The 21,768-nt window shown below is 33.0% G+C and overlaps 1 protein-coding gene across 1 annotated transcript in view; it reads left to right on the forward strand.

The window, feature by feature from the left end:
* Positions 1-10,373: 10,373 nt before the first annotated feature.
* Positions 10,374-21,768, forward strand: part of LOC149779408 (uncharacterized) — a 129,742-nt gene continuing 118,347 nt past the window's right edge. The window contains exons 1-3 of the mRNA XM_089940071.1: positions 10,374-10,474; positions 18,446-18,856; positions 20,818-20,915. Coding sequence (XP_089796197.1) covers positions 10,444-10,474; positions 18,446-18,856; positions 20,818-20,915 — 540 coding nt within the window. The 5' untranslated portion in view covers positions 10,374-10,443. The remainder of the gene's footprint in view (positions 10,475-18,445; positions 18,857-20,817; positions 20,916-21,768) is intronic.

The raw sequence follows: 21,768 nt of genomic DNA on the forward strand, positions 1-21,768 counted from the left end.
TGAGTGAGAAAACTTGAACGTAGAACTTTAATATCATAGACGGCTACTACGACGTTGCCGTCGAAAACTTAATAACTACGTTTTGTTGAATCAGAGTAATATAATTCCAGGTTTAAACATATTACATATCCAATAATTTTACGACAGCACTTTTGTATTTCCAGAGAAAATAATCACTTGAATTCAGTAATTCGAAGAAAATAAATTTCAACCCAAACTGGTCACAGCATAATACAACTTGAAGGTGCTAGATGTTAAAGCACGAATGGTAAAATCCTCAGTTACAATATATGTAGTTCTCTACTTGACTTAAAGTCAGACTTAGCAGTTTCTATAAAAAGAATACCTATAATGGAAAATAACTTTCTAGAATGATCCAATGAGCCTTGTTTACTTACAACACAATAACCTGTATAATTCACATAGAAAATTCCAAAACCCTAACCAAATCAACATATTTGTTTTTTTTTATTAATAAAGATCCTTATATCAGGCCCATGAACATAGAGAATAATTTAGCTATATATTAGTTGTTGACATAAAATGAAACAATTTTATTTTTACAAAGTCAATCAGGTCAAGTAGAAATGAACTCAGTTTTGGACAAGGTCAAGTCCAGCATACAATGTTACATTACAATAGCATGTAATGAAATAAAAGATTGTTACCCCCCCCAAAAAAAAAAGACTACGATTAAATCAAATATAAATAACACCCACCTACCTACCTGGTCTCACCCTATGGCATTGTCTCTATGCGCTTATTTGCATAGTAAAATCTCTATTAATCGAAAAATTACTATGGTTCAACGACATGCTTGCTGTCGTAAATAATAATAAACTTCAAATTTGGAGTTAAATTCTACCAACCTGTATTTCAGTTATAGAAACGCAAAGTTACTGAATGTTCTACGTATCTGAATCTAGTTTGTGCGACCTTGTCACTTGTTGCTTCTACAACCTAACATATGTTATTTACCACTATGCAGTCTGTCACGCCAGGCAGCAGATGTTAGCCCTGCTATTGATAAAAGACGCAAGTAAGGAAGGTTGATTTACATGGTCGGGAATATATAATACTTTTCAAGTTTTTATATGTAGCAAGCTTAGTCCAATAAATCAGTCTGAAAAAATGTGTATTGGTGTTTTGTCTGTTCCAACCTATTTGTAAAAATTGCAGTTATTGCAGACGGACTTGTCCACAATACAGATCAGCCAATTTTAGACACTTGCAGGTGATTCTCGCAGCTCTTGGGTTCGGGTTGTTCAGTAAGCCTTTCGGCGACCTTTACAACATATTTCCCTCTAAAGTCCACTATGTTACAATTTGTAGATCTAAATAGAATCGCGTACTCCTTACCACTCGCCGCCATTTCGCATTCTTTGCAGAGGTTGTTGTCTCGCAGGAACACTTCGCTGTCATGTACGATCACATTCTATTGGGACAAGAGTTTGTTGCACAGCAACATCCACGCCGAAGGTGATGGCGCTCTGCATTCGCGCTGACCTTCTGCTCGCTGATGTCTCTGTTTCACTGCTGCACAGTCGATGTCCAAGGGGAATGATTTTCAAAAATGGATTCAAGAAGAGGGCTGCTACTGTGATTGGAAGAATTGTTGGTTTGACTAGCTTTAGCCGCAAGGTTACTGTTGTTAATGCTGGTCCATTGACACAATACACTACAACGATTTGGCAGATAAAGACGATTGGTTTTAAGGAAAGTTCTCCATAGTAAACCCATGGTGGCTGTAGATGTTATTCTTTTTATAGTTCTTGAAGAGATATCTGCTATGGTATACGGCATGGTGGTCACTTCTACTTCTATTTATATTCTATGACTTTCGAAGACGCAATCCAAGAATCGAAACTGAGTGGCTATTCTTTCCTGCGAACTTTCACCTCTTGGAGTCAATGTTTTCCCGCTTTACGTGTTCTATAAACGAGAGTCATTTCAATATCATACTTCTTTCTTAGTTGCTGTAAATGAGGTAAGCAAAAAGTTTATTTGAATACTTCTCTATTCATATCTTCCAATTTATTGTTTTGTTTTACCAATAAGAAACGAAGATCAGTGTTTACAATTTTGTCTTCTTGATGATACCTCAGACGTTAAAACAATCGCATTGCTTTCACAATCTATACACACAAACATACGTATGTACCCACCAAACGAAAGAGGTGAATATAATGGATGGGGTTAGTTTTTTGTTTTATTCGGCAATAATTTAACTACACTGTAGTATCTCTTTTCCAAGTGATCTATGTGGTTGTGAAAGGGGTTGTGTATGTCTATGTCGTTCACAAAATAAGTAACCTTATAACATAAAACATGTTGACAGTTATAGTATATGTAAGCACGACTATCTTTCGCATTTTTAGAGAGAGAAAATTAGTTTCTTAACAAGTACAAACATTGTATGTAAGATGCACAACCTCCATTATCTCAATTTGTGCATAGAATACTATGTTACTCATGTTTTACGGTTTTCAACGTCAAACATTATATTTTATATTCTCTCTATCAATCATTGGTTTGGCACAGCAAAAAGTTTATTCAAAGCAACATCGACACCCTACGATTAAAAATGAAAATAGGAAATGAAAACTGTGACAAAAACAAAAGTTTGAAATGAAAACTGAAATGGCTAATTAAGCATGGCAGTATTTTTTTTCCAAAATTGAAAGTTGAGAAAACACAATTTAAAAAAATTAATTTGAAATAGAAATTACACAATAATACGCTGAAGGAAATTTTTTTGAAAAGACAAATATTTGAGGAGAAAAAATCAAAATGAATATTGATTATGAAAACTAAATGGAAACAAATATCCAAAGTGAAATTTAAAATGACGTTTAAAAATTAAATTTAAAAATCTGTATCTAGAAATGAAAATCAAAATCAATAATTAAAAGTGACAATTGAAAAAATTTCAATTCAGAAAATAAAATTTTAAAAACTATGTGAACTGATGAAATTATTTGATATTCTAAAAAATATATACCCATCGATTTAATGAAATCTAACTGATGATCATTGAAAAACATTCTGTTATAATATTTGTATTTGTTTTATGACAAAGTCAGGGATGAAATAAATATTATGTACATTTTCATTTTTTCTATTTTCTTTGAGATGTTTATTATTTAGAGTACACTTTTACTCCATCTTTGATAAAACCTAGCTAATTTCCGTTATTTTAAGTATCATTTTACCCCAGAAATTATGAAACTTGACTGATTTTCGTTATTTTAAGTAACATTTACCTGAAGTCTGACAGAGAATCCGTACAAAATAAATTTTGTTATATATATTTTATTTCTCCTGATTATGACCCAGGATAGAAAATCAATCAATAACGTGAAGATCTATGATCTGACATATAGATTTATATTCAGAGTTTCATTTGTAAATCAAGTTAATGTCCGGATTGGTCAGTAAGTTTGAAATGTATCCTTGATAATAGCGGATTAGGACATTGCAAATAGACCGGATTAATCGGTTCTTGTACGGTCAAATATTCAGGAGGTACTTGGGGTGTAGATATGTATAAAATATATCGCTGCTGAGCCTGACTAGATTTTTTAAGATCTATTTGATAGCTGCCGTCAATTGCATCACATACAAGATTGACTGCAATTGTTGATTTTATATTAACAATTCCTGGTGAAATATGTCGGCCGCCACCGTACGGATCATTGTCATATTTGAGAATACCTGCTGGTGGAGCTATTTTACTCCATGACTCAACAATTTTCGGAAAGTTTTCATTAATAAGATCGTTGACTGATTTTTTTATAGTTCGTCAGTGGAAAGTACTGGTATTATAAATTGTAACAAATCTGCTTCGGTTATTTTATAATGATCAAGAAATACTTTTTTTAGTGTATAAAGAAAACAAACTCATAATAATAAAAAAAATGGATGTGACGAAAAGTAATGATAAAATCAATCTTATTCTTCACTAATTATTGAAAATGATGGGGTATATGGTACTCGTAATTGTGAAAATCAGTCAGTTTTTATCACTTGATCGAGTATATGATACTTAAAATAATAAAAATCTCATCGAAAACGGAAAATTACATAACAAATATTGTTATCAGAATAATTATTATAATCTTGTTCTTCGCTGATTCTCAAATTTGATAGGGGTGAATGGTACTTACAATCATGAAAATCAGTAAGATTTATAAATTTGATGGGGTGAATGGTACTTAAAATCATGAAAATCAGTCAGATTTTATCTTATATGGTATGTGGTACTCGTGATTGTTAAAATCCTACTAAAACAGAAAATTACATAATAAATATTATAATCAGATTTATTACTATTATTATTATTATCGAATGATCCTTGCAAATCCGTTAAATTAATGATTTGCGAATGGTCAAACCTCATGCAATTTTCTAATTGATTTTGATGATTTGTTGATAAATTCCCATGAAACACTGTCTGAAGTAATGTTTATATATATATATATATATATATATATATATATATATATATATATATATATATATATATATATATATATATATATATATATATATCTGATTCTGATTAAATTTCTGCTAAAAATGAACAAAATGAACAAAATTATCAATAAATTCTAAAATCACTTTGAGAACTGCGTAAGGTTTGATCCCTCGAGAATAAGTAATTTAACATATTTTCTACTAATAAATCGACTAAAATCAATGATACAACGATAAATTTTGACTAATTGTCATAAGAATCTCAGATTTTTATAAGAAAATCAGCATCATTATCAGAATAAAAAATATTTTGAGAATCAAAATAAATATTATTATCAGAATACAAATCACGCTACGGTTTATTTTTGGAGGCTCCAACTGCATAGAACCCCCCCCCCCCCAAGCGAATCCCTAAACGAAACGAAATTTTACAGATTCAGAGGGTTGTCTAGGCCTTTCAATTTCATGCACACACCTCCCCAATATCAAACCTCGGGGAGAGTGCAAAACAAAATCACAACGTTTTTGACGTGGTGAGGAGGTGTACATATAATCCTTGGGGCTGGAGCCCCTACATTGTTTAATGAAAAGTGGGAAATATCGCCGTCGTCGACAGTTTGTCAGTCACGAGATTGGAACGCCAAACCTCGAGTATGAGAATCAGCCTTGCTACCACTGCATTACGTAACAACCTTGCTAATACACGTTTCAGAAATTAATGTGAACTTACCTGTGCTGGATTCCTACAAATGATTATTATTATACTGAGTAAATAAACTACAGCGTGGATTTATTTCCATTTTCCAGAACACATCATATTAAAATAATTGCACATTATATTTCTGCCTTTGACTAAGTCAGGTTAAAATACACGTATTTCTGTATAACAGAGAGATCTAAAAAATAACTACTGTATTAGAAAGCGGGCGAATAATTTTCTGAATTTATCAGAGACGAAAGTAGAAGATGTAAATATCCATTCACTAATTTGAACACTTACAAAATTATATTACTTCATTGATACTAATTATCACACAGAGTGTTAAATCATTTTATATAATTAGTTACGATGACAATAAAATGCCGAGGTCAATTGCGCAGTAATAAGCGAGATAACTACTTAATTACTCTACCGGAGATATTTTAGCTTTACAGAGTAATCTCCCTTCAAAAATATTTACAAAATTGTCTATTTTTCTTCGAAAACGCCGATTTGTATATTTTATCTACGACATGTTGTACAGAACACGAGTAAATACGAAAATATTTGCCAGCTGCGTTCATTGATTGAAATTGTATTTCTTCACCAGTTTATTTATTTACGGATTTAACCGCCCTTTTTGTAATTGTTTTATATCTTCCATTATTTCTAAATGTACAATTCTGACTGTGTTATTTATCATAAATTACACAACAAATTATTTTTTGGATTTGAATCAATATGATTGATCAAACGGCCGTCTTTGATTACCCATCAAAAACATTCGTAGACAAACCTATGACAAAAATATCTTTTTTCCCTATCAGTAAATCTGAGATAACCAGTATTTTCAACAGCACCGACTGTCTTTTTTAGTCGACAGTGCCTGACAATACCATCACGAGATGCTTGATAATCCTTGATGATGGGCTTTTCATAAATTATTTTGCTCCATTTTATATAATAATATTATATGTCTAAATAATTATTTGAAAATCTGACGAGATATTCTTCAGCTTTTCTTATGACGTTGTCATTATTGTTTTTTTTAAATCATAATATCCTTTTTGCTTTTTCATCAGAGACGATACTGCACCAATAAATTCTTTGCCAGGATCAACCTGTAGTAACTGTGGCTATAGCAAGGGTCCTCGTTGATAAATTCGTTCAAAAGCAGATACAACTTCAGCTTAGTTGATAGTGGTTCTGCTTCTTTATATCTACTTGCAACGTCAACGACGTTTAACGCGTATTTGTATGTACGTGATTGACGTCTACCAATTTTAATAGTATCATGTGGTAAAAATAAAATATCTGCTTGATGAACTTCATTAGGAGTGCTGACATCAAAATGTGCATGCTGAATATTTTTAGTTGGTGGTTGATAAATTTGCCATATTGCCTGTCGTGCTAACCAATATTCAGCAACAAACCGTGTAATGTTTGCTGCATCAGCGAGTTTACTAATCGCTGCTCTACCCCTCCAATATCCTCATGGGCTATAATACATCGATTCCATTACAGTAATAATCGGTTGATTAATTACCGGTCCATAATACTAGTTTACATTTCGTCGCAGATCTTATCAACCATTTAGCTAATGATTCTCTGAAAGATTTTTTATATATGGAATTTAACGAGTGAATCCACTTCTTGTCTGCAATAGCCGTTGTTGTAAATCCTTATTTTTATATGCTACATCATGAATATGGCACTCTTGATCAATCGCATTTACTGGATACTCTCCAGGTCTCGGTTGTTCTCGCTCGTTAAGTCGGATATCAAGTCGAGTTCCAGGACCACAATTATTATATCCGGGGGTATGTTTTTCTTCTAGATACTTAGCTCACTGAGCTTCTGTTTTCATACGAGACGAAATAGATTAATATTTTGTATCACATTTCACATATTTACCTGTAAGTGCACGCTTTTTATTTTCTGTTATTACTGTTATTAATCCACTGGTGGAGGTGGATGCTCTGCATCGAACACAATATAAATCCATAAATTTTATTATATTTGTACAACACGGATGTCGTTGATTTATCAGCGACACGAAACAGTAAAACATATTTCAGCATCACCGAATTCCATCAGAATGATAATAATAGGTCCATCCGGATCGGATAAAACACAATTATTGCTTAATTTGATAGTGAGATGGCTCAAGTGGGATAAATTATATTTAGTGGAACCATCCGTAGATTACCAGAGATGCTAAGATGTGCTTAAAGGTTTTTAATGAAAATGCAAAATTGTTGGACGAGGATGGTAATGGCATTACTGATTTTATCATCGATATACGATGATGTGATGCTGCACAAAGAATCAAATCCATCTTGGATATTTTATCGAGGCAGAAACAAAAGCATAGATGTGATTTTTGTTACTTAGCGATATACACAAATACCTAAAGTTTTCAGAGATAACTGCGATATGTTAGTTGTGTTTAATGGAACCTATACACATACTCTGCGAAATATTCATCATACCTGGTGTTCAGGGGATATGGACATGATTAAGTTCAAAAACCTCTTTTCAAAAGCTGAATCTACCCCACACGGATTTATCACGATACATTTACATGATCCTCGATTACGATATCATATAGGTCTTGCAAAAATATTTGGTTGAAAAAAGACAGTTTTTCATTATTTTTAGATTTCTCATCAGTATCTTTATAAGTCGATTAGCTCTATCTAACTCTGATTTAGAATCATTTTGGACTCGTCGTATTATTTCATTTATACAATTTTCTCTTGCTTCATCCATAGTTTTTTCCCCCATTCATTTAATGACTCACGTTCGGGATTAAGAGACATTATACTAATTCTTAATTTAAATTCTTTATCTAAATAGCAGCAGCGAGGGTCCGGCCACAAATAAGTGTCACGGTGGGCAAACAAAATATTTATAAAAAAAATTAAAAACACAAACGACAAAAATGAAGTAAAAAAAAAAACTAACCCAATTAGAGAAACTCTCTTTGTTTGGTTAGAGGCTTCAGTTTTGTGTTATTACGCTTATATTTTTCTTTTTTTTTTTTCGTATGGAGTTTTTATTTTCATAAATGGACTTTAAAGCAAGTGGTCTGTTCACCCTCTCTGCTGCTTATATGGGGTATATAAAATAGCATAGAAAAGCATACTGATGACAAGGGGCATCGCATATATATCAGATACGTTCCGTTTTATAAGTAAAAGTACTAAATTCGTGGAAACAAATACAACGTAAGGGCTTGTTTGAAAGTTAAGGGCATCAGAGCAAATAAGCCAAGACGACGAAGAATTCTTATTTCCGCTGGCTGAATGGACTGTCACACACCAGCTGGAATTCAATTTTCCACGTTAACTTTGTTGAGACAATGTTTCGGATTTAGGCTAGCGATAGACGCCATACATAGCTGGGATACCTATAAAGTACATGCAAGTGACCAGGCATTAACATGTCTTCTTTAGCTGGTAATAAGAATGTCAAAAAATATACTTACTTGTTGCATCTTGAATTTACTTAAAATGTACTTTCTTAGTTCTGCTTAAATTACATGAACTATGTCATGGGTTCTAAAGCTTGATTACACATTTCGAAATTGTAATGTAATTTCGAAAACATTTCCAAGGGCAATAACATTCTCCTTTCTGCACTCAAAGTGAAATGATTGTGATATTCCAAAACGTCTTCTGATAATTACAGTTGAAAGAGTTCATATTTTTACCACATTATGATTCCAAACATTAAGTTACAAAACAGAAATATACATGCAGCTGAGTCAAACACGTCTCCCCTGCTTAAATCACAGGCACGTGTACTTTGTGTGGAATTTACAAAGTTAATAAATCCAGTCCATAATCAAAAGAACTGAGTAGAATCAAAGAAAAACAGCACAAACAAAAAATAAAATACAAAAATACAAAAAATACAAAAAAATACACCAAAATCGTTTAATTCCAGACCAAATGACAAAACTGTTGCAGTGCGCATTCATTCACAATATTACTCTAAATTTCTATTTTAAGTACACCACAACGACAATTCTTTATGAAACTGATGTCAAGCGCGTGACTATCTTCAAGGTCGCTGGGCGGTGCTATGTGCGCAATAATAGTGTTATTGTGTATTGATGATTCTACAGTTCCGTATTTATTTTGGAATACAGTATTAATTCAATTACTTTGTTTCTTGTAGGGTACTTTTATAATTGAGCCTTATGTAGATTTTTTTTATTTTTAAAAATGAGTATATAATAAAAAGGTTACTGCATTTGGATGGGAAAATAGGAACTCGTTTTCTTGGGTGAATACTTCACTCCAACAGGTCGTGCAGTATTAAACCGAAGAAAACAGCTCCCAACTCATTATATTTTCCCATACAAATATGGTTACCTATAACTACGGAACAATTTCCTTTTTTTATGGTTTCTGTAGTCCAATAAATTAGCCGCCGGACACGTAATGTCATTAATGCATATGTGTTGTGTTTAGCTGAGTTGACATAATTCGGAATATTTTGGACTCGTCCTTTATGCATTAACTGAGTTCACTGTAATTACACATTAATCATTTAGTCCATTAAGAATTAATGAACACTTTGTAATTTCACTGAATAATTTGAATTCATAAATCCACCCAAATTAAAACTGAACACAACAATACGAATGATTACATCCCGATGATAAGTTAGGAATGATTAATTTTTCTGGTAAACAACACTGATATCCAAGGCCAAGACATAATGATAAAGCCAGGATTTAGGTCAGTCTCCTTTCTAAAACATTCAGAGTTGTCAAAACCTTTAGGAATTTTCAAGTAAAAAACTAATATCATACATTCAGATAGAAGTCAATATGTTTACATCCATTAATAATCATAGAGAAATATTAGCTGTGTATTATGTTGTTGAAATGACATGCTATGTTTAACTTAGATATTATTATTTCTTTTATTAAACGACATAGATTATTTTCAATCAGTATATTCAGAACTTGCTCTGATTCAGTAATGAAGCGAAGATCTCAACATTTATATAGTCTTTGTTAAACACTTATTCTATATATGTTGATATCCATGTAACAACTTGTGGTGTGTGAGGAGAATATTCAAAATAGCTCTTGGGTCTCGTGATTGGAGCCAAATCTTAGCTAATTTTAAGGCTGCTTATGGAGTGTTTGCAAATTGCACAAATTGCGAATATATGCTTTCCTGTACCGGAAGTAGTATCTTTACACGCGAAAGTTAAAAAAAGACAAAAAATCATTTTGGTATTTGATTATGGATTACACAAATTATTTTCAAACTGAAGGTAGTGTTATATTAGCATATATTAGAATAATAGAAAATTTCGATAAACCGCACGAACGCTTGTGTTATCTGTAAATATACAGTTGTTACATTACATGCAGTGAAGTGAATCGCTATATTGTAACGTGTTTTCGCGGGACTCTGCCCTGAGAATACAACCACGGAAAAAATATTAATAACATATACTTCTCTTCGCCCAATCAGCACAATGTAACAGATTTAAGCCGTTCAAAATCTCATACCCCGCCGATTCCTTGCAAATACACTTTCTCACACCGTCTCACCGAAAAGCCGGTTTCCAAACACTATTGCTAGTGTCAGGTGCTGCACATAAGTGTCTGATGCAAGTTTACTTTGGAAAAAATTAAGAAAACGAATCATACGTAGTGAAATAAGTTCCTTAGATCACTCCTATGACACTCTGACACTGGACTGTGCCAATAGATGATGACCAAGGCTATTCACACAGGAAAAGATCTGAAAATAATGCTTACAACTTTTATTCCCCGTCCATTATATCGATGCCAGCAATGGCCAGGCAATAATAAATAAAAACTGTAACATGCCAAAGCACAGCTATTTTAAAACAACATATCTGGCAATTAAAATGTTAAAGGTTTGTTGTCAGCTACGTTAAAATATCAAGTGTTTGACAGCTGCTTGAGGAATATATTTTTGAGGTTGAATTAATGACAGTAGATTAAATTTATGCAAGTGCACAATTTTTGGTTTAATTAATGATTATACTTTTGAAAAGAAAAAAAGAAAATACAGGTATTTGTTATAATCAATGCAGGTAGTAATAACTGAACACTTTAAATAAAGGAGAGCAAGATAAAAAATAGAAAATTACATGGTATAGCTACAGGGGTTCGTATTGTTGCTTACAGTTTACCTGTCATACATGCCTGCTTAATATGCAAGAATGTGCTGAATGGAATACTACCTTCTCATTGGCCAACTGATCTCACTTGCATATGAAGCGGGCGTGATCAAGGTCATGTCGAGTGGTAGCGTGGGAAAATGATTTGGCATTCCTTAAAGGTATGGTATTAACTCAAACTTTTCATAGGGATACACAGCTGAATGCCTGAGCTAAATATATGTACCAGATTTATTAAGCTACTCAAAGCGTAGCTTGTAACATCTGTGTTTTTTCTTAAATAGGTCGCATGAGCAAGGAGACAAAGTTCCTTCCTTGTAGTTATTATATAGTACATGTATGACAGGTCACTTGTAAGCAATGATACGAGCCCCAGTGGGTATAGCACTTTTCAGGTTAATCAGATATTCAAACATATTAATGTATTAATCAGTTACATGATAAAAGTTTTTGTGGTAATAATGTAAGGAAAAGATGATAGCACAGTGCATTCTACAAAGTTATGGTGACATTTGTCAAAGCAAATAAGATTATCTATTTTTTTTGGTCACTACTAGTGAATTGTACACTATAATATTCCTTTGTCCCTTTACAATGTTTTGGCCACCCCCACCCCCTTTTGAGGGTAGGGAATGCCTTGGGAACAATGCATTTTTCGTAGATATAGAAAATGACATTGATTATTAGAGTTTGAAGTTTCTAAATGTACTGGTTATCTCAACTTTTGACATGGCAGAAGTAAACATTTTTTGATGCCTGTTTATGAAGAACAAATAAATAAATGATTGCTTAGCAGTGCTTTTTATATTAAAAATCAATTTTTTTTTATTAATTGATTTATTAATCAGCTACAGCTGTTTTATTGTTTTTCTATCTTGCAGTCTAATCTTGAACTATATATTTAATTTGGAAATTCACCTTTCACTATTCCATTTAAGAAAACGAGGGAACTTTCTAAATATTTTGAGAAGTTTAACATAGAAATAATGGTATGGCTTACAAATCTGATGCATAATTAGTGCATTCCGTTGACTTTTCAGCATGAGTTTGAGAAATTAGTGTGTTTCCAAAAATCGCCTGTTTTGTAATAGACCCTGTTTCTATAAAACATGATTTGTTACCATAAACCTCTCCAAATGCCATATTGCTTGCAGGCTGTTGCATAAAGAAAGAGAAGATTTGTTTAAAGTTCAGTTCAATAATGCTATCAAAATTACATATGAAAAACTAAAGGGATTATGAAACTGCTAAAATGTTCATATTGTAGCATAGCAAGAAATTCTCTCCACCAAGACCCCTTCATCCTTAATTTTGGGACTTTCTTTCAGTGAATAAAAGTTGTTGATAGTAATGCTTCCTCCCTGCAGTTGCAGGTGTTGTATGGCAGCTGCTATGCCACTGCTTTGATAATATACTCTAATACACTAGTTCTAAGGACTTCAGTGAATAATCTTGTATGTATTATTACAAAATATCATGGATTGCTCCAGTGTCCTAATGGTTAGAGCATCCACCTCAGATGTGAGAGGTCTTGGGTTCAAACCTCGGCCGTGTGATACCAAAGACTTATAAAAATGGTACTAGCAGTTGCCTTGCTTGGCTCACAGCATTAAGAGGTTAGTGTTAGGACTGGTCAACCTGGTGTCAGATAATGTGACTGGGTGGGACATGATGCTACATGTCTGTGACATAATGCCCCAGAGCTAGACACCACTATAAACTGCCACACTGCAGACATCGTAGCGATATGACCAAACTTTTTTAAAGCTATGTTAAAAATCCAAATCACACACACTATCAGATGATCAGTGTTTAGGTTTTGTTATTGTTGTAACTCCAAATCATAACCTCGCTTTTGCCATAAAGCACTCAGCAGAATTTGAGCAAATTTGACAAAGCAGAGGTCTCACTAGGATTTTAAAACTAGGAGTCCAGGATTGCCATTTTGGTAAAAATAGGAGTCCCACCATCAAAAGTTGCAGTCCCTTCTTTCCTAGAGAATCAACACAGGCTTGAGTGCATCTATTTTTAGATGAAGAGGTTTCCGTAATGTAATAACTCATTATAATATAGCTTCGTTACAACAGTCCATTGACAGGATCGCAAATTTATGGTTTATTTATTTGTATACGTACTTGTAGTAATTTTAGGCAAATAAATAGTATCTGATCTGCTGTTTTTTCCGTATTTTCGCAAATACATGTCAAGTCAGAAAACAGCTTACACCGTAAAGCGCATCTCACGAATTCCACAACATACCATTGGCCCATATGTTTCTGACCAACATAAATTGCATTTTAAAGTTAAATCTTTAATAACATAATGCCTAGGCTTTGGTTTCAATGATTTGTATATTTTTTCTGAATATATTTGCTCAGTGATTTAAGAAAACAGACAATCTAATAAACTGGTACATCCCAGGCTTAGCAAAGTCTGCCATTATTTCCCATTAGGCCTACTGGTTCACTTAAAGTTTCAAACTAATTTTATGACGAAATCACCGATTCTGATCTTAAAACATAAGTTTGTTTGTTTTATCATCAAAGGATAGCATGCAGGAAATTGATAGTTGCTACCTTACTTGGAAAAGGGTTAATGGTCAATCAGCTATCAAAGCATAATGCTTGTGAATGGGCAAGAGTTTCTTTGTCAACGTAATTGATATAAAACCTAGGCCTAGCTGCTGATGCCTTGATGAATACATTTTGCTACAACACTAGAACTAACCGGGCTAAGGCTAGGGACATTTAAAAAAATATGGTATGGTCAGTCAATGTACCTCTTAAATAATCACAGGGCGAAGTCGTTTTTGCTTTTCTAACAGAAGAAGATGAAGTTTACATTTTTAGGTGACTTGTCACCCACTTACGAATGGCATTTTGTCTAAGTCTCAACATGTCTTGATTCTGAGGTCACGTGCACTGCTTATTCTGCTACATTCAGAAATGAACACAATAACGAAAGCTAAAGTTGTTTATTTGATGTACTTTTATAAATGACCACATGTACATCTCTGGGTCTTTCTGCCTCTGAATTCAGTCACTGTAAATATCAGTACATTTTCCCACGCGGCCGCTAATCAAAGCCTTTGAACTTGCTGCCCAGCTATTGCATCAGGTTCTTTTTTATGTACTCTTATAAAATGCCAGCATGTATGTACATCAAGGGGTCTTTCAGTCACTGAATTCTGTCATTGTAAGTATCAGCACAGCTAACTGATCAACACATTTTCCCACAAAGCATGTGGCTGAAGCAGGACTGGCAAGTCTTTGAATTTTGCCGCACACCTATTACATGCGTATGGAGGACTCCCACCTCGGTGATTTTCTGCGTCCCACATCAAAAATTGTGTCCAAATACGCGTAATTAAGCATTTCCGAGATCTCTGCAAAGCATCCTGGCATTAAGCTTATCACATGGTTCTCCAAAATCTGTGATAAAGTATGCTTATTTTTCGTTTTGGGATGCATACAAATTCTAACAGCTGAGTCCTCAGTATGCAAGATTTTGTTTTGGTGAGACTGCATTTTATTTGGTCTATTTTTACAAAAGTGAGTACCAGTCATGTAGTTTGTGGGCTATCAAAGTTCAAGTGATTTTAATAGGATCAGATGAAGCTGCATAGATTTGATTTTAGCAGACAAGGAGATCAAGACATGTTAATCAATTGTTAGTGCCTAATTATATTTGATATTTATCATCAAAAGACTCATTGGACTGTACTGGTGGCCTAGTGTTAGGACTCGTCGTCCTGGTGTCAGGATAATGTAACTAGGTGGGACATCATGCTACATGTCTGTGGCATGATGCCCCAGTGCTAGACATCACTATAAACTGCCACACTGTAGACATCGTAGTGATATGACTGGAAAATTGTTAAAGCTTTGTTAAAAATCCTAATCACACACACGCTCAAAAGACTCATTACACACTCATATGATTTAGCTCAGTTTTAATCGATTATACTAAAAAATCCTTATACAATGTTTGGAACACTATAATGCTATTTGTATACCATCTTTAGAACAATATATCCTTGAATTTGGAATTAATTTATCGTCCTGGGAGAAGATGATAATCATCATAAGTCAACATAAGATCAGTTTTTTTTCTTGTTGTCATGTACAGAGATATTATGTAATTTTCAAGTGATATGTTATATTTTATTGGTAACTGCATAATTTCTATGGTGCCAAGTGAATGGTTATAGATTGTTATGTATACATGTATTTGACTTGCATTGTTTTGTTAGGTTTTTAATTTTTTTTATAATTTCATGATATGCTATAGATTTTTTACTTGATTTTGTCCAAAATAAAGTTCATTTTCTTTCTGACCTGAATCATTGATTTTTTTTAATTCTGTAAACAACTAATACATAGCCAATATTTTCTCTACGAAAATGGGTTTAATATTAGCATCATTATTAATAGAAGTCAACATATTTGGGTCTGAGTTAATGTTATTGGAATTCCCCTGTAAATATACCTTGCCCACATTCTGTATTATAATTTTAGTAACAGACCTTTTAATTATAACAAAGATTTTATTTTGTAAACATTGGGAACCTTCTAGAATGAAAGTTTCCATTGGGTAATAGTTTTGTTTTTAAAGAAAATGTTAATTGTGACCTGAAATCAAGTAGATGACTAGGTACTCTTGTTTTTCTAGAAATTATTCATGTGTACTTTAAGATCTGAGCAGACTCAGTTGTATTATTGTTGTGTCCAGTAGTTCATTTGTGCTGATATTTTATTTATTTAGATTATTTATTAACTGGATATACAAAGTGCTCATCAAAAATAATATTCTTGTAAATAGAGAATTGAATTTATATTGAAATTGCAAATAATGATATTGGATTGTATTATTATGATCCAACAAAAGACTGTTTGCACATCACCACTACATGGGCCACCATAGGCACATCAACACCGCTAGTGTTGGATTTACCTTTGATTTCTGCTAAAGTATATTCAGAACTTTAATGATTAGGACTGGTGTCTGTAATTCTAGGATTATTTGGGATTTAATTCACAATGCCATAAGTTCCTCTTTTTACATTTTCACTTTGTATTTATAGGGAAATAAATTATTTGTTGAATTTTACAAAACTTATTGGTTCTTACCCTTTTCTATTGCTTATTTTAAGACCATACAGTTGTAATAAGATGCGCATGATTCCTTGAGATTAGCTGACAGAAATTTGTATTTAGCTGATAAAATAAACAGAACATTCCCATGGGCCAAAAAAACAACAAGAAAACAATGGAACATTATTAGCTTTCTTCACATGGTGTTGCGACTGAATGGAATAATGCAATATCAACCCAAAGAACACTGAACATTCGTAGTGCAACATAATCAAGTCAAGTCAATTGGTTATGGATGTTTGAAACAAGAAACAAAATTGATAATGGTGAAAGAGGAAGGTCCAGAACTTAAGGAGTTTGTTGAAGGAGAAAGTGAATGTAGTATGCTGTGTTATTTAAGATAAAATGAAAAAAGTTTAATGGACTATGTTCCTTTGTTTTTTTCTCTCACTGTTTTAAAAAAAAATATATATTTGAAATGAGATTAAGTGAATTAGGTAAATTAATATAGGAAATGAAGCGTAACCTCTTCCTTGATTCCTTCTAGCTGTGCACAAAATTAAAGATTGACAGGATAAAAAAATTGAGAATTTTCATTGTAACATCACAAACATTGACAATTATCATGTGTTTCAATCACTTAATTTGTCATTTGTTTATTATAATACTAAATATTTTAGAATGAACAAGCATTAGCAAACAGATGACATATATTGATGTCATAACGATACACTCATAATGTTCTAAATTATTGCAAGAGAATAGTTTTAATGCTGGGACTGCAGTTTTTTCAAGGATGCAGTTCTGGACTGCAGCTTTCAAAGTCTTGTGGAAAATGCTCTCAGATTTGTTAATATGTTGCTGATCTACCTTCAGATGTGATAATCATTACTAAAATCCGGAGGGGAAAAGCTATGAATAGCTTCTTCTAAAAATCTGGTCAACAGAATTTGACCAACTGTAAATGATATGTCTTTCAGATTTGTTCAAATGTTGTCAGTCAACTTTCTAATATTGCTGCCTTCACTAAGAATACAAAACTTTAACTTATTCTCAAAATGCTCACAACAGAATTTGACCCAATTTTAGAGACAGCATCCTGACTTAGTGTATTACAAATGATGTACTCCACTGTCAAATGTAGCCACCATTACTAAAATAAATAAGCTTAAAGAAGATTTTAAAAAAACACTTGAACAGAATTTAGCCCAATTTGACAGCATCCTGGAATGAAGACCTTTTATATTTTGGCAAATGATGCTAATCATCTATGGCCACCTTGACTTAAAACAGAAAAACCATTTAATGACATCACCAAAACCATTAAGTAGAATTTGATTAAAGTTGATAAAACGCAACCAGTACAAGGCCAGTTTGCTAATAAACAGCAATAGAAGTAACCTTTCATTAGGACTTTTACTCACAAAGTTGAATAATTAATCTGTAATTTAAGCTGATAAAGAATAATTAGAAATATAATAAGTAACACTTTAAATACATACAATAAATTAGACACTTTCCTTTTGTTGTTGAACAAAAACTAACCAGTGTCATTATACACTATAAAATCTTATTGCTATATTAAAATGCTGGAAAACTTTGTTGCTTTTAATTTTGTCACATGTTTATGAATTTTTAATGACATTTAATATATTCAGTACCATTAGTCATAAATTATTTTAAATTTTCTATTTTATATTTTTAGCTTGTAATAAAAATAAAAATAACAAAACTTACTAAGACCAAGGAAACATGCAAAGAAACAAAGATGAATTTCATCAAAGTACAATTTGAATCAATTCAGGTAAATAATCAATTGCTTGTTGTTTTCCTTATTAGTGTAAATAGTGTTTGCTTCATTGAAAAGAAAATGAAGTTTGCTACTGGTCTAGTGAACCTTGAGATTTAGGTTAAAGGATACAGCTAAATTGAAATTTTAAATATGTTGATATGATTGCTTTGCCAACTTGATCTGTCCTTTCCTTTTCTTAAATAGATGAGAGAAGCTCTGGAATGCAGATTGGTAAAGGTCAAGGTGAGCATTTTCAATGCAAAAACCAAGGTAACTTTAGGTATGATTCATTTAGAGGCAACAGAGGTAGAGGAGGGGGTCAAAATTTCAGACATCAGAGTGATGGCAGAGGAGGGAGAGGAAAGGGAAACATTTCATTCCAGGTCAGAAGAAAAGATCAGAATTGGAGAAGGGGAGGAAATGAAAGCAGAGGGATAGGAGGAGGTAGAGGAAGAGAAAGAGGAAGAGCAGGAGAAAGGGGAAGAGGAACAGGAGGAAGAAGAGGAACAGGAGGAGAAAGAGGAGCAGGCAGAGGAAGAAGAATAGGAGGAGAAAGAGGAACAGGAAGAGAAAGAGGAGGAGAAAGAGGAGGAAGAAGAGGACAGATCGGTAGAGGTACACATAATTAACAAAGCCAGTTTAATGACAGTTTTTATTCTTGTGCTTTTTTTTGAAAGGAAAGGCAGTTATTGTTGCAATCCTGGCAATCCAGACATGTGCTTTCATTCTCAATATTAGGCAACTCTTTATTTATTATTAAAAAATGAGATTTAAAATCTTGTGATATGATGAGTTGGGCGTGTAGATGTGTATACATAATAGTTTTGAATTTTGATTCATCTTTAGGGGTGGAATTTTGTGGAGAATGGGAATATACTGCCACTGAAACAAAAACATTGTGATAACATCAGGCATGAAGAGTGATCATATAGTGTAATAACATTGCATCAGGCATGAAGAGTGATCATATAGTGTAATAACATTACATCAGGCATGAAGAGTGATCATATAGTGTAATAACATTACATCAGGCATGTAGAGTGATCATATAGTGTAATAACATTGCATCAGGCATGAAGAGTGATCATATAGTGTAATAACATTACATCAGGCATAAAGAGTGATCATATAGTGTAATAACATTACATCAGGCATGTAAAGTGATCATATAGTGTAATAACATATCAGACATGTAGTGTGATCATATAGTGTAATAACATTACATCAGGCATGAAGAGTGATCATATAGTGTAATAACATTACATCAGGCATGAAGAGTGATCATATAGCGTAATAACATTACATCGTGCATGTAGAGTGATTATATGATGTTGTTGTTGTTGTGGGTTTTAACGCCATTTTTCAGCACACGATAGACTATACATGGCGGCCAGTATTAATGGTGGAAGAAGAATCCGGGAAAACCCCAGGAAGAACCACCGATCCACGAGAAGCTACTGGCAAGGATTATATGATTTAATAACATTACAGATCAGAAAAACATTACTTTATACCTTATATAGTTGTTTGTAAATTGAATCTAACTGCAAACTGCACAGACTGAGATCTGCCATCACATAATGTACAAAAGATCTGGGTTTATGCAGTTCATAATCAGGGTCTGTTTGTGTTGTTTGCAGTTGGATTAGACTTAGAAGTGAGTACATACCAATTGTTTATAATTCTTTTTAGGTAGAGTATTTCCTTTTCATCTTCCAGCATTACAGGTTGTTGCCTTATGTTTAGCATCGAAAACTGAATGCACAGTATGAACAGGTAAAGCAAGACAAGGTCATAAAGAACATTTAAGCTTTCCTTCCTAGTATAGCCTTGCAATGTGATTTTGACTCAGGTACTTTTTGGATTCCAGTGCAGTGAAAATGCAGTGTTAGTGGTAAATGGGTTGACCTTTTGATGTTTTAAATTCAGATTGGCCTTTTCCTTAAGACCCAAGTTCTAACCTGAGTATGATAATGCACTAAACATAAGATATAATAGTAACTAGTATTACTGCATACAGATTATTTCAGTTGTACAGATAAATGTTTTACCTTTTGTTACCTGGTTTAACTGCAGCCTATCTGGGATAAAGAAATAATAAGAATAAACAGCTGGAAGATATTGGTTGGATTGCTAGCTTTATAATTCATAAGAAATTAGAATGATTAGCCATAAATGAAGACAGCAATATTTGTAGTTACGGCTGTCTCATTAAAAATTTACTTGATTGATAGTACATGAAATGATTTATTTGAAACACACAAATATTCTGACTGCTTAAAATGAGAGAAAAAGAGAACATCATGAGTACTTAAAGGTGTGATCAGAAAATTGTATTTCTCATCTCAATAGATATATGACAGTATGGAGCTAAATGTCCACAGAGAGAGAGAGACTGGTGCATTATACAGTGGCAGATTTGGATCTATGTTGTTTGCAGTTGTATTTGACTTTTAATCGAGTATATGTTGTCTTCTGTTATATTTACTTTTTTTAAAACTAACTATCCTAATGAGTTAGTCTTCATCCCCATATTGTGCATTTAGATGTAATAACCTATGCATGTTCTATACCAGGTAATTACATGATGAGGCAGCCATCTGGAGGCAGCAGCTCAGAGGAAGACAACTCAGCCTACTGTGAATATTGTAACTTGGAGTTCAAAACAACACAGGTACACAAATTATGACTAATAAACAAGAGATCAGAATTGTATGAAAAAACTGTAAAGAGAATTACACTCTGTTAATCCATAATTGTTTTTGTTCATCCCTTTCATAAGGATTAGTTGGTATTCTTAATAATCACTTGAAAGACAGGAACCATGCTGGACTCCAAAGTTTGGGTGATCTTCTCCTTCATGTCTACATTAGTTAAGGAATCAGTAAGAGGCATAATAGGAGGTATTGAGTAAGAGTTAAAAGTATGTTCAGTTTTTCAACAATTAGTATTTTACTGAATCTATAATTAAGCATTCATTAAATGCACAAAATACTTATCACACTTTGTGAAAATGTCATAGCTTTCTTAGATGGTAAACTTGAAAAAGATACTCATTGTAGGCAAAGTAGGTTACTGTTACTCATTGTAGGCAAAGTAGGTTACTGATACTCATTGTAGGCTAAGTAGGTTACTGATACTCATTGTAGGCTAAGTCGGTTACTGATACTCATTGTAGGCAAAGTAGGTTACTGATACTCATTGTAGGCAAAGTAGGTTACTGATACTCATTGTAGGCTATTCATCACAAACTACTACATTTTAAGGTGAAGTATTGGAAAATTCGTTGATCTTGTTTATAATTATTGGTCTATCAGCAGCAGAGCATTGGATTTTGACTTTCAGTTATTCTTAGGGCTCTTTTGCCTTTTACCTTTGTATATCAAGCAGTAAAATTATAAATCATGCATAGTTTATGGCCTTAGTAGTTACAAAATCAGGAAAAAAGGATTGCAAATATATCTGCTTTTTTACATTTATACATATAAAAGTTCCTTTATAACTAAAAAACCACAGTAGATTCACTA

The sequence above is a fragment of the Sinohyriopsis cumingii genome, chromosome 17, assembly GCF_028554795.1.
Source record: "Sinohyriopsis cumingii isolate HCF-2022 chromosome 17, ASM2855479v2, whole genome shotgun sequence".
Lineage (NCBI taxonomy): Eukaryota > Metazoa > Mollusca > Bivalvia > Unionida > Unionidae > Sinohyriopsis > Sinohyriopsis cumingii.